The sequence below is a fragment of the Dama dama genome, chromosome 18 (genome assembly GCF_033118175.1).
Source record: "Dama dama isolate Ldn47 chromosome 18, ASM3311817v1, whole genome shotgun sequence".
NCBI lineage: Eukaryota > Metazoa > Chordata > Mammalia > Artiodactyla > Cervidae > Dama > Dama dama.
Window position 1 is genome coordinate 68,998,561 of NC_083698.1, and position 13,411 is coordinate 69,011,971.

The window sequence follows — 13,411 nt, forward strand, 5'->3', positions numbered from 1 at the left end:
TTTAGGAAATGAGACCTTCATTCACATTGAAAAAAAACTTAAATATTCCTCTGGAAAAGTTTCTTTAAAATTGTTGGTAGGGCTGTAATGTATACTTTGGGCACAGTAGTTCCTTTATAGACTGAAAAGGAAATTGCTAGTTTATTGAGAAGAAACATGATCTCTTCTGGAGTTCTAATTAGAGTAATCTGCAAAAATTCTGCAGTGGATCTCACTCTTTATAAACATCAGGAAAAAAAGAAAAAAATGGAAGGAGTTAGTGAGATTTGGGAACTCTGTGGAACTGTCCTCAGCGTAAAGGATTGTTTTTACTCAAATAATATTGCTTAAATCTAAAGTTAAATTATTAATCTTTACATAAGGAGTACAATTCTATAGAAGGATGTTCAAGCATTTTATTTAATTCATTGGGTACTTTTTAGCTAAGAGAATTATCTTTTCTTAAAATCCTCATAGTATATATTTTCTTGATCAAATATTCAATTTTAAATCAAATCACATGGTAAATAAGCATAGAAATCAATAAATTCCAGGAGAATTTCTATTGTTCTTTTGTACAAAATAGGAGTCACTCTATACTTAGCAAATGATGGTGAAAAATCTAGGGAATTACATAATTATGCTGAGTTCCATTTATTTTCATTCATCAGTAGAAGATTCCTTTTAAAATAGATGTTTTTAGCAGTTAACTGGAATGATATATGGGAAAGATTTAAATTACAGCACTATTTTCTAAAGTACTTCAAGAAGAGCTTAAAATATTGATTTGAATCATTACCAGATTTTAGCAAAATCTCAATGGGTTTTGACTTTTAAACAGTTAAATATTGTACCAAATTATGTGATTCCTCCTAAGTATATGCAGTTTGTCAAAATGCTTTTCTTATGTGGTTCAAGGTAGGTGTGTAAATTTTGCTTCTTGTAGACAGTTCATTTAAAGATGGCAGGACACAAAGAGCAGAAGGGCTTAATGGTACATGGACTTTGTGAGAGAAAACTCCATGATAAACCTCTGACTCAATTCAGGTATTGGACAGTTAACCAACAGTACCATATTTGGGAGGGGGTGTATATTAGTGGAGAAAAATGCCAATTTTCAGAAAATAATTTTATTGTTTAAGAAAACCTAAATATTAGGTTTGGGTAAAGATTAATCTTTGATAAAGGTTAACCAGGTTCAACTGAGCAATTCTTATTGAAATCTCTTGGAAGTCCATGTTCTCATAATACTTGAATGGAAGCCATTGCTTTACAATTAAGAAACATCTATGGTGGGACCCCATTATAATTCTTGCTGCATGGATTATGTAACTGAAATGTGTAGTGTATTTGCTCTATGTGGTTCTTGGGAATGTAATTGGCTTGCACTGTATCCTGATACTTTTCAATTACAAACTCTTGTAATGGGGTTCCATTGTATTTGACTTTTCTTAAATTGAATGTTGTGTAATTCTGCCTTCTTCATGAAGACTTTCATGTTTTCTTCATTCTTTCATTTCAGATTTTTTCTTTCTTGATTTATTTTAGTCCTCAGTAATGCTTAGAATTTGTTGCTTACTGATTTCAACACATTCATTTGATTATATTTTTGAACAGTATATACACATTTTCAATTTCAGGTCAAATGGACTTTCTCATTCTTGGAGTGAAAGGATTCCAGACACAAAACATATTTCAGACATCTGTGAAAATGGACGACCTCGGAGTAACTCTTGGCAAGGTATAGGGCAGCATTCTGAACCCATCTGTCCAAATAACCTCAATTCTGTATTGTGTGGTGCCTGGTTGTAAAGACTTGTTCTTTTTCATTAGTTCTTCACCTCTTCTCCCAACAGAGAGGAGGACATTTCTTATGAGAGAATCCAGTTCTTTTTTTCTGGCTGGGAAATGACAGGATTTGGTAGCACCTGTGCGCTGGGTACATGAGAAGGCTGCACAGTGCTCTGAAGTCCTATGTTCTGGGCTGGTGCTGTTGTGAATTGCATTCACTTGAAATACAGTGTACTTAAACACACAACAATTGTTTTTTTATATTCAAATCTAGCCATAAACCATCTTTTTCAGGTAACCTGGGAGGCAACAGAAAGAAAATCAGAGGCAAAAGATTTAGACCTCGATCTAATTCAACTGAGTAAGTCTGAACCTCTAATGGAAAAAGACCCTGCAAGGTCTTGTGCAATTAGTGTGAAATGTTGATTAACCTGATCATCAAAGAACTGTAAACCATGCCTCTGGGTCTTGGTTTTGTCTTTTTGATCCTTTTATTTATTTATTTATTTTGCTGTTTTAAAATTAACCATGGCTTTTCTCTTTTACATAGGCATCTCCGCAACTGTGCCCAAACCAATACCCCCTGGTAGTGGGGGGTCTCACCCTCGCTGCAGGCTTTGTCCTCCAGTAACCTGCCATTGTGGTGTTTTGGTTCCGTTTGAAGGGAATTTTGATAACATTCCTTTCTTCTCATCACCCGGGGTCCAGCCATTTCAGAGGGGTCACCTTTCCTCTCCCCAGTATTCACACAGCCTAGAAGCAGGGGGACGTTTCCACTGTGCTAGAGCATGGGAATTGCTCGCAGTGTGAAACCACCGCTCCCAGGGCTTCATGGCCATCTAAGCATTCTCTCAGACTACTGGAATATGGGTCCCTTTTAAATTTTCCTTCTGAGGACAATTAAAAGGGTATTTCCCTAAACTTGCTCTTTAACGGAATCATTGTCACTGAATGCAGCACTCTGTATTTTAAATGATAGCCACATTTTTTTTTTTAAGTCGGATGGAGTTAGCAGTTACATTTAAAGTCATTTATAATGAGGCAAACACCATACACTTTTAAAATTTCTCTCTCCACTTGAGAAAAATCAAGCAAAACCAAGCTTCTTAAAACCGTTATCTCCCATCATGGAATAAAACACATCCTTAGTTTTCTTCTGGACCTTGCCACCTGGTTTTAATTAACCATACTTTTTGGACCTACCTAATTTTTTTTGTTTTTTGGGTTTTTTTACTTATTTCTCACTGCAGTGCTAGTGATTATTCCCTGGATCTCTATTGCTTCTTCATGCCTTAATACTTTAAAAATCTGAATAGCAGATATTTGTTCACTGCTTGTCAGAAACTCATGTTAGCTTTTCCATCATATACCCTACCTTTTTCAGTCCAGGACAATAACATTGCCCTGAAATTTGGAGCTTCCTGCTGATGGTATTGTCTTGTAAGTGGCTTGTCAGTTTACTAGAGGATATGTTACCTTAGCAGCAATAAATAGGTTCCAGTGATACCATTGCATGGTCCAGAATGGCATCATAGAACTCCATCACAAATAACTAATCTGTTAGAGTTTATCTTATACATTCCCAAAGCGCTTGGATGCTCTAGGGCTCATCATGGATAAACTCTTGGAATGTTTGATTTGTTTTGCATGAGGTCACCTGGTAAGAGCTTCTTAGCTTATCTCAGTTGCTCACAAGAGTACAGGTAAAACTGCTGAATGTTCTTCAGAACTTGTGTAGCTGTGTAGTGCTTTAACAGTATTTCCTGTAACAAGGCTTTGAAAACTCCTAAGTGAACAACCACCAAATATCCCATATTGTATTAAAGCTATGAGTTTAGGACCCAAGGAATACTTGGTGTTTAGTGACATTTTCTAGCAAATCACTAATTTTTTAAAATTATGTATCATGCAACAAATATGCTACTGTAGACAGCCCTTGAGAAATCTTGCCTTTGAGATAATTATTACATTTAACAAGTCATCATAATGGAGTCATCATTATGAAGAAGAAGTATTAAGGATGCTCTCAGATTTTTCAGACTTTCAGATTTGGTTACATGACCCATATAAGCTAAACGGAACCAAGTTTGTGAAGCTGACCACTTCTCACATTCTCATATACCTTATTGTCCAGACACTATGTTTTGTTTTATTTTTCTTAAAATAAATCTTAACACATAGCATATCAGGAATTATGTCAACAGTTTTTTTTTAAATACTCCCCATGTTTATTAAATAATTGCAATTGTATCTGATATAACAATATCATTTGTGTGACTTATAAGAGGAGCAGTATGACCACAGACAAATATATCTTTAAAATTTTTTTTAGGTTAAGAGTTACTATCAGGTCCATTATTTCAACATTCCCTTTAGTATCTGATCATCCCAAAGGATGATGAAACATGAGTTCGTTAAAGAAACCGTGCACCATAAATGCATACTATGCTATAAAACGTCCTTGTTTATTGTATTGTTTTTCCACTCAAAGCTTTTGCATCTTCCTCACTGTTGTACATGATGTAAAGACAAAAGGTTTTTGGCTTAGACTTTGTATTATATATTGTGTTTTTACAGGAGGGAGCCCCAAGCACCTGAGCCTGGGCACTCCCTCGCCCAGACAGTCCCATCCCAAGGCATAAGCTCAGGGGGCTCTGACAGCCCCCAGACAGGGAGTCTGGATCACAGGTCAGTCTCCACCTGCCCCTTCATTCTGGGCTGCCACTTAATCTCCCTCCAAGTCCCTTCCTTGGCTGAGAGCAGAGTCATTTGATCTCTGACTGACCCCCAACGTCTGCTCGGAGGTGCTCCTGGTCCAGCCAGCACCAGCTAATTTTCCTCTGCCTTTCCATTCTGGAGAACACAAAGGGCTCTCCTATCCTGTTGAACGCTATTTTTTTTTTTTTTTTTGCATGTTGCGCTACAAGCCAAGTCAAGCCACGTAGGCAGATGCATCGCAATTTGATGAAATCTCATCACTCTAGCCAGCACGACCTAGAGATTATTAGGAGGCCCACTGTGAAGACAGTTTCACAGGCACATCCCCAGAGGGAACCTTGATTGAGAGCTCTCTTCAGTGACCTAGCGTGAAGTGATCACAGCTTTCTGAGATGCTCCCTGACACGGAGAGAAAGGCCTGCCTCTGTGCAAGTCAGGCCACATGGCTGTAGGTTTCCTGGGACAGCCACGGCTGCCCCTTGGAGCTTCTAAGATTGACAGTGAAGGGAACACATGTCTCCTCCTGGAAGTGGCCGGCTGCCTGTGGGTGACAGTTTGCTGTGCGGCTATGTTTCACCCGGTAACAGCTGCATGGGCTTTTTCTACAGTTTTCCCCAGGCCAGAGCATTCACTAGCCTTTATGTGTGGCTGCACTTGCTTTTTGACTTTTTTCTTTTTGTTCAGAGTCTTAGTGGAAATCTTTATGCAAGTTTTAATTGGCTATCTCTGTCAAAAGCACAAGTTGGCAATGATTGTGGCTAAAGGCAAAAAGAAGTGTGAGTTGTGCCCAAGTCGGACACTATCTTAGCAAAAATGGTCTTGTAAGCATGAAAAGCAAGCAAAACCTTCCCTTAGGAGGGAACTGGTGATGTTATTTTGTAGTGTACATTGGTTATAACTAAAAAGGAAAGGGAAACTTGAGGGAAAGCACTATGGAAATATAATCTAATATTGTTTATATAACTGTGGAAATGTATCTTGATTTAAATGTATCTACCAAAAAAAAAAAAAAAAACAAAAACTGAATACGGAGGCAAGAAGCAAACTTTAACCACAAAAAAAGCAGTATATTTTATAATTCCCCCTGGTTTGTTTTGAAATAACTTTAAACATTTTACTGAGTTTAAATCTTCATTGTCTATGGTATCTCTGGAAGTTACCTTTTAAATGAGACATCTCAGTGTAAAATTTCCAAATTCTTCTGTGATTGAATTTGTTGAATCTTTATGTATTTGACAAGGGCATATTCTAAGAGGATGTGTCTTTGCTTGGCTCCCAGGGTAAAAATCAAAAGAAACTCTGGAAAAAAATATAAAAACTCTTGTACTCATAATTTTACTGCCTTTAACATCTTCCTTTGTGCAATATTCTGATGGAGACTTTGTCAGATCCACCAGGAAAATGTTAGCTAAGGTCATTATTATCCTCTGGCAGTCACTCACCCAGTGATCAGTTACTCAGGAGGCAACTTCTGAGACATTTCCTACTGGAAACATGAATGTGAAGTGCACAAAGGGGAGGAAGGATGGAATGGTAGCTGCTCCTAAGTTGCCAAACCCAGCTCAAGATCATGGAGGCCTACTGGGACCATACTGTGTGTTGGGGCTCCAGGATCAGAAGAGTGGGACCCTTTCTGCTCATTATAGAGCCAGCTGGATCACCTTTCTCCTAAACTCCAGCTTGAGATCTGCTCTCAGGAATGAGACAGAAGCCATGTAAAATCTTTCCTTTCATACGGGAAAGAGAGCTTGGCTTCTTTTAATTGTTCTTGGGATGTTATATTCTGAAACACCAGGTTGGAATTGCAGCCATCTGAATATTTTCAAAAAGGCCCGTTATCATTTGAAAGCCAAGGAGAAAAATGAGTGGTGGCCTGGAAAAAGCCTTTGGAGGTGGGTGAAGGGGGCTGCTGACATTACTCTGAAAGAGAGTTTCTGATTCACTTTGGGAAACCACTGGAAAGGCTTTCCCTGAAAGGTTGAATATATGCTAGAATGCCTTGAGCCTTCTTGTAGCCAAGTTAATTGTCATGGTGTTGTACAGACTGCCTCATAATCACCCAGCATCCATCCTGGTTTATTTGCCATAGTCACTTGCATTTAGAGGGTGAAGAACATCCTTGCTAAGCTTGTGCTGTGTATTTTCAGATTTTCTATCTTGTTCTGCTTTCTTTGTTCCTTCCATTGCTTTCTGCAGGTATTTAAACCCATGGTTCAAAAGAGACTATAATGTAGCTAAGTGGGTAGAAGATGTGAATAAAAACACTGAAGGACCATACTTTAGGTATTTTATAAATTAATTTTATATCCTTTTCAAACTCTCCCAGCACATACAAATACTGTTGTGTGACTGGTTTTCTATCTTGTATCTCCCAATACAAGTTCCCATAGGTGGAAAAGGTTCTTGTTTATTTGCTGCCTTTTGACCTCTGTTTTTGGCTTCATGAGCAAGTCTAGTTCTTTTTCTGAATGTTTCAAATGAACATATTTGAAAGGGTTGCCATTTAGTGCATGTCCCTATCACCATCTTGAGCTTTTTAGTAGCTTTCTCTTCATGTTATGCTATGTAGTGTTCTATGGGCATGAAGCATATTTTCCACTAATAAAGAAGCACTATTAACCTGAACAATTTAATTTCTAGAACCTAGCAGTTTCACAATGCATTTTTCCTACTTAACTGCCTTAAGAGTGCATAGTACATACAAAAACTCAAGGAAAAACATGAAAAGTAATGAAATGAAATGTAGTGGAATTTTACTTTCAGTAAGAACAATTATTTGATGGAACTTGAAAATTGTCGAAATACTGTTGACCACAAGAGAGAGTATGGAATGAGATGAGGCTTTGTTTGTTCAGTACAGCCATTTGCTACTAGAGAAGAGCTGTGCTGAGAAGGGTTTTAAAGATTCTCAAAAAAAGCCTCTAAGGAAATTTTTATTCCAGTAAGAATATTGTTGTCTAACCCTTCAGGTAGAACCAGGAAAAAGGTCAGAAACACGATCTTGATTCACAGAAAAGCAGACAGAGTATTCCTTTATATTGGAAACTAGCAAATTTACTCAATTCACTGCAGCTCAGTTAACGTTAGAGGTCAGCGAGAATTTCCAAGAGCTCCTAATGGCATTTTTTCTCTCTTTACAATATCAAACTGATTTCCTGGATGTAAACATATGCTTTAAATCTGACAACTTGGTGGACAACTAATGTAAAGAAGCAATATAGACTCAATTACTATCTCTTCAGAGCATAACTTCAGCAGTTAGCTTTCAGATTCCTTATTGCCGTGACTTGGGTCAGCATTGATCAGATATCAAAATATGTGTGTTTTCAACTCTCAGCACCCATAAAAGGTGGACTTTCTCTTCCAGTGTACCATTTAGTTTAGACACGTATAGTTTGAGAAAATGATTAGACTAACCTGCATTTTAATTTGATCCATACATTTGCACATAACTCAAGGAAAGCATAACCCTGCTTGCTCACAAAAATATCTCCTGCTTTTATACCCCATTTCCCCCTTCTTCCCTGCCCCTCTGCCACTACCACTTTCGCACTGAACTTCATACACATACACTCACATTCAAACATCCCACCTCACCTGTAGCTCCCAAGATGGCCAGCGTCAGGAAGACAGGTAAGATGCTTTTGAATGTTATTTGGAATCTTGGCTCACCTGCGGTCCTATTTCTCCTTTCTATTTTCCTCAGGCTTGTGGGCAGATTATAATTTGTATTAGCCATGGAACCAAAACACAGTAACACAGTGACTTTGGTCCCATATGGGGTAGGGCTTACATTACCTAAATGGACTTAGCATTTTTGTAACAGTGATTTGTGAAATGGTACTCCGGAAGAGTTGATTCACCTCCCCTGGGTGAGCTGAGTAGTTTATGTGGCTCCCAGAGCAGAGTTCACATTTCTTAAAATCAGCACCCAGGTCTGCCCAGAAGCTGCATGAATAAATGCAATTTGGATGGGGGAATGCTTCAGCTTCCCCCGTTGCACGTGCAAAGCTGCAAGGGCAATGGCGGAGGGTTCCTTTATCTCCTCTCGTGATGAGACGTTGGTCCCTACAGTGGATAGTCATACGAAGAATTCCTTATTAAATACATATGTATGTTTAAAAGCTAGATAAAATTTAGTGGAGGGTTATAAGTTAACTGTCATTTGGGGGTTAATAAGGGTTATACCTGTAAGACCTGAAAGTCAACACAGAATTTTTGTGGAAGTGGTAAATAATTGAGATGTTCCAGGGCTTAGAACACGTGATACTAACACAACAGAGTGAATTTCATCCACTGTCTGTCCACACCAAGCCTCACATAGGAGACCCAAAGGCTTATGCTTTACCAACCCTATGCTTAAGCTCAGGTCTGCTTCGTCTGCCGCCAGGTCATTCAGGGTTACCTGCCAAAACCACCAATGAGGGCAAAGGTCACTTTATTAATCACCCATGTGGTGTGGGGTTTGTGGCATCCTTATCAAAATGCAATGGGGACTCTGACTACAGCAAACTTGTCCAAAAGACAGTCCAGCATTGAAAAAAGAAAAATGGTATCTATGTCACTCTAAAGAGCAAAGCCAGTGCAGGAAGATTTTTGAGTGATCAGACTGCCTTGCTTGGGCTTCCTTATTCAGTTCTTATATGACAGTATTTGTTCAAATTGTTGTCAGTATATATTCAAATCATCACAAAGGAGCAGGTGAGGTCACAGTGAGCACATTATCTTTTCACAGCTAGATCCTGGGAGCAGTTCTGCTGGTGACAGTGCTTTACCAGCTCTTGGAAGGTTTCCTTAGTGTTGTGTATTACTCACTTGATTACTCACTTCACCCGTGGTTTGTTAGTTCTTTTCTATGATCTTGTGGAAATGTAATAACTCTGGAGAGAAACTAGTGATAATAACTGTCATGTATTGAGTGCCTGCATTGTTCCTTTATTTCTCGCAACATCATGAGATGTAGGCATTCTTATTTCCTTTCTGTGTATGGAGAACATCGAGGCAGAAGAGTAACTCGAGGTAACATAGCTAGTAAGTGTCAGAACCCAAATTACAAGCCTGGCTCTGACTCCGACATCTGTTCCTTTTCCATCAGACTACTATAACATTTGCGTATGAACACAGCCAAGTGAATTAAGGGGTGGGCATGTGTCCCACGTGTGTGTGACTGGTTTTTGCCTGTTCTGAGGGACAGAAGTGAACCAAGATTGGCCTTGTCTGTGGACAGAGGGCAAACCCAGAAGGTTTGATGTAGCCCCCAAATACTCCACAATCCATCTGCACATGGACATACCTTCACTGTGTAATTCTTAATGGCACCTCTTATGATTATGGGTTATTATGATTTTTAAAAATGCCATAATGATAATGGTTAGCATTTGTCCGGAGTTTACTTTGTAAAGTGAATGAGCTGGGTCAGTGCTTGGTTTTCCGTGAAAGCCAGATTGGAACCACCAGGCAAGCAGCCAGGTTCAGAAAAGTGCCCGGAGGCGGTTTTGAAGAAACATCTTTCTTAGATATTTGTGAAAATTTTGAAGTTTGTTTTCATTTTCCCTAAACTAATCTATCTTACCTTGTTCTCTGCTCTTATTCTGACTCCTGCTCTGGTGCTCTGCATCCCCCAAGATAGTCCCCTGATGCTGTCACACACCCCTCGATCCTAGACCTGAAGCCCCTCACCTCTGCTAAACTGGGCTGCTTGGTTTCTCTGCCTGTTAGGGTCCAAGTGTCAGTTAAACTGGTGTGTTAATGAGGGGAGTAGTAAGTGTGCAATTTCTTTGAGGTTCTGGAGGATACCTCTTTGTTTTTAACTCATTGTTGGCTTTGGCCAGGGAGATATTTGAGGGGGAAGCTGGACTTCCAGCATCCTCATTGGAATGGCCCTGTGTGTATACAAAGCTGGTCACTTGGAACCATGACCAAGTGAATGGCTGGCATGACTTTGAAGCTGTAAGCCAATACCCCATGCTATGGACACACATGCACACAGCAACATGTTAAAAAGATGACTGAGTTTTGTATGATCCCCTAAAGTAAACGAGATTTAGTTGTTTATGTACCTGACTCTTTTTTCTGAACTTGGATGTCTTATCAGTAGTGATTAGGCTAAAAATCAGTTTAATATCCCTAATTTTAGAAGGATGTATTTAAATATTTAATACAGAAGTATACACTCATTTTGAACACACTGAATTTGTTTCCTAAAGATCACCATCCTATTTGAAATGATTTCCTAAAATTGAAAAAAAAAAACACAAATATTAATTTCTGAGTTAGAAAAAGATGCAGTAGTACATTGCTTTAATAATACTTTAGAGGATTTGAAGTATTTATATATTCTTAGTTCCACCCATCTTCTCTTCAGTGGAGAGCTTTAATACAAGAGACATCAAAGAGTTGCAGTATTCTGACAGTTCTCATGAAGGACCATTTGGTCCTGGACATTTTCCAAAAATAGAGGAAACAGTAGGAATTACAGATTAAAAGTAAACTGAGTCATTCTTGATTCTTAAAATTAAATCAAATCTCAGGATTTGTGGGAAAAATTATTTTCAAACCTTAACTTGAATTCAGTGTCCATAAAATAGAAACTGACTCGAAAACTACAGCAAAACCAGAGCAAAGAATAATCTGTGGACAGGAATGAAAATTTAGAATCAGGGAGGAAAAGATATCTTTATTTGGTGCAGGCAGTATAGTCAAGCAGAGAAGGCAATGGCACCCCACTCCAGTGCTCTTGCCTGGAAAATCCCATGGATGGAGGAGCCTGGTGGGCTGCAGTCCCTGGGGTCGCTAAGAGTCAGACACGACTGAGCGACTTCACTTTCACTTTTCATTTTCATGCATTGGAGAAGGAAATGGCAACCCACTCCTGTGTTCTTGCCTGGAGAATCCCAGGGACGGGGGAGCCTGGTGGGCTGCCGTCTATGGGGTCGCACGGACACGACTGAAGTGACTTAGCAGCAGCAGCGGCAGTACAGTCAGGTGATTTCCCTCTACCCGAGGTTACCCCACCACCGACACTCACAGGCTGAATCAGCCACTCACAGCAGGTGAGATGCACCCACTGAAACGAGTCCCAGGTGCTCCAGCACGGAGGTGTACCCACTTCAGTGATGTGGGCCATTACCACCTTGCACCAGGAATTGAGGAGTCATGGATATGTAGTGGTAACATTCGTGAAATGGGTAGCTACGGCTAAATGATCATGCCTATTTTTCATTGACACAGTGTAAGTTCTTTATTTTCAGCTGGTTTTTTTTTCTTTTTCACTTTAAAGACAAGATAGCAGATATGGGCATTTCCAGTGTGCTTTGCTTAGTCACAGATATTACCACTGTACATGCTGAATAAAACAAGAGCAGTATAATACACCAAGAGGTCATGCAGACTTTTCATGGGGAATATCTCCGTGATGAGAACACATGTTAACCAAATAAGAAGAGTTTTTGTTGTTGTGTTTCAAAATTCCAGTCATTAAAGTGTTGCCACCTTATCGACATGACAAGTATACCCTACATGAGTTATCAAGATCTATGTCCATGGCTTAGAATCCTCCCCTATACAACTATGATGATTGTAGGGACTAATCAGACCATTTTTGTATGTTCTTATCAGACTCTTTGTTTGGCTGGAACTTTGCACTCCTTACCGCTTGCATGTTTACTAATTTGTTATTAAAACCCTCGTATTTGCCTTTGTTCTGTCACAACTAACACACTGGCCTCTGAATGCATGAGTTTTGTATAAACTGGTGTGTGACTTAGTAACTAATAAATGTATCAATTGCATCATATTTTAAGATCTTAAAAATACAATTGGAATTACTGTACTAAATTTTTTTACATTAAGTCATAAAATAAGACAGACTATTAATATGCTGTACACTTAATTTACCATTATGAGCTCTTAGAATATTTTTAATCTCTTCTTCATTTTAACTTTTTAAAACTCTGTTAAAAAAAAAAAAACCCTCATTATTGACTTTCTAGCTGAAAGGTATGATTCTGTGTGTGAACATTTAAATAATCCATTGCAGTTGTGAAATTAGGAAGATAAACTCTAGCTAGCATTCCAGTGTTGTGAATGACAGAGTATGTCCCAGTAGTTAAATCTTTGCAGTAGTGCCTGTGAAAGTAGAAATTAGAGGGTTCTTTTTGAACCCACTTTTCAGAATTTGAAAAGATTTTAGGCAATTACATAATATGTATCTCATGTGTTCTCAACGTCTCAGGACTTTATCTCCTGCCAAGTCTCCTTCTTCGTCAACTGGGTCTATTGCTTCCAGCAGAAAATACCCTTATCCAATGCCTCCCCTTCCTGATGAGGATAAGAAAGTGAACCGACCAAGTGCCAGGGTATGTGAGAGCTTCTTCCATCCACATATTAACACCCTCAGTCATTATCATTTATTTGTGAGTCGATATTTTAAAAGAGAGAGCCATTTTTCCTTTTCTGTTTGTAAGAACATGAAAGAAATTGAGTTTGAAAAAATAGATAGTTCTTGGGGCTTTTGGGCCCAAATTTGTTTCATTACTGATGAATTTAGAAGTATTGGGCATGTATTAATCATTCACTTCTTTTTATTTGTGTCTTTTGTTATTCATCAAAGTTAATATATTATACTCTGGAATAGATAAAACAGAGACTGTATTTTGTTTTATCAGTTTTTTCATATACCTGGACATTTCTAGAGATTAAGTAAACCAACCTTATTTCCATGCACAGTTTGCTTACTTAGACTTCTCACTGGCAAATAACACCCAACAAGATTTAAGGATTAGGAACCCATAACAGGAAATCAGATCAGTGTCTTGGGAATGGGGGTGGAATTTAGATGCAAGGAAAGGAGCCTTGAAAATCTGTAAGATTAATAGTATAACAAAGAATATAGTGAAATTTAGCAAACTTTTATTAAAAAAAT

General features: G+C 38.6%; 1 protein-coding gene across 6 annotated transcripts in view; it reads left to right on the forward strand.

Moving 5' to 3' along the window:
* The window catches only part of ADAM22 (ADAM metallopeptidase domain 22), a 218,885-nt gene that overhangs the window by 202,651 nt on the left and 2,823 nt on the right, over positions 1 to 13,411 (forward strand). For 2 of the 6 annotated variants that reach the window (XM_061165531.1, XM_061165534.1), the window contains 4 exons: positions 1,620 to 1,720; positions 2,065 to 2,131; positions 4,348 to 4,458; positions 12,722 to 12,845. In XM_061165531.1, coding sequence (XP_061021514.1) covers positions 1,620 to 1,720; positions 2,065 to 2,131; positions 4,348 to 4,458; positions 12,722 to 12,845 — 403 coding nt within the window. Of the gene's footprint in view, positions 1 to 1,619; positions 1,721 to 2,064; positions 2,132 to 4,347; positions 4,459 to 6,684; positions 6,772 to 12,721; positions 12,846 to 13,411 lie in introns of all 6 variants that reach the window. The other 4 variants (XM_061165532.1, XM_061165535.1, XM_061165533.1 and 1 more) reach the window with 2 other exon arrangements.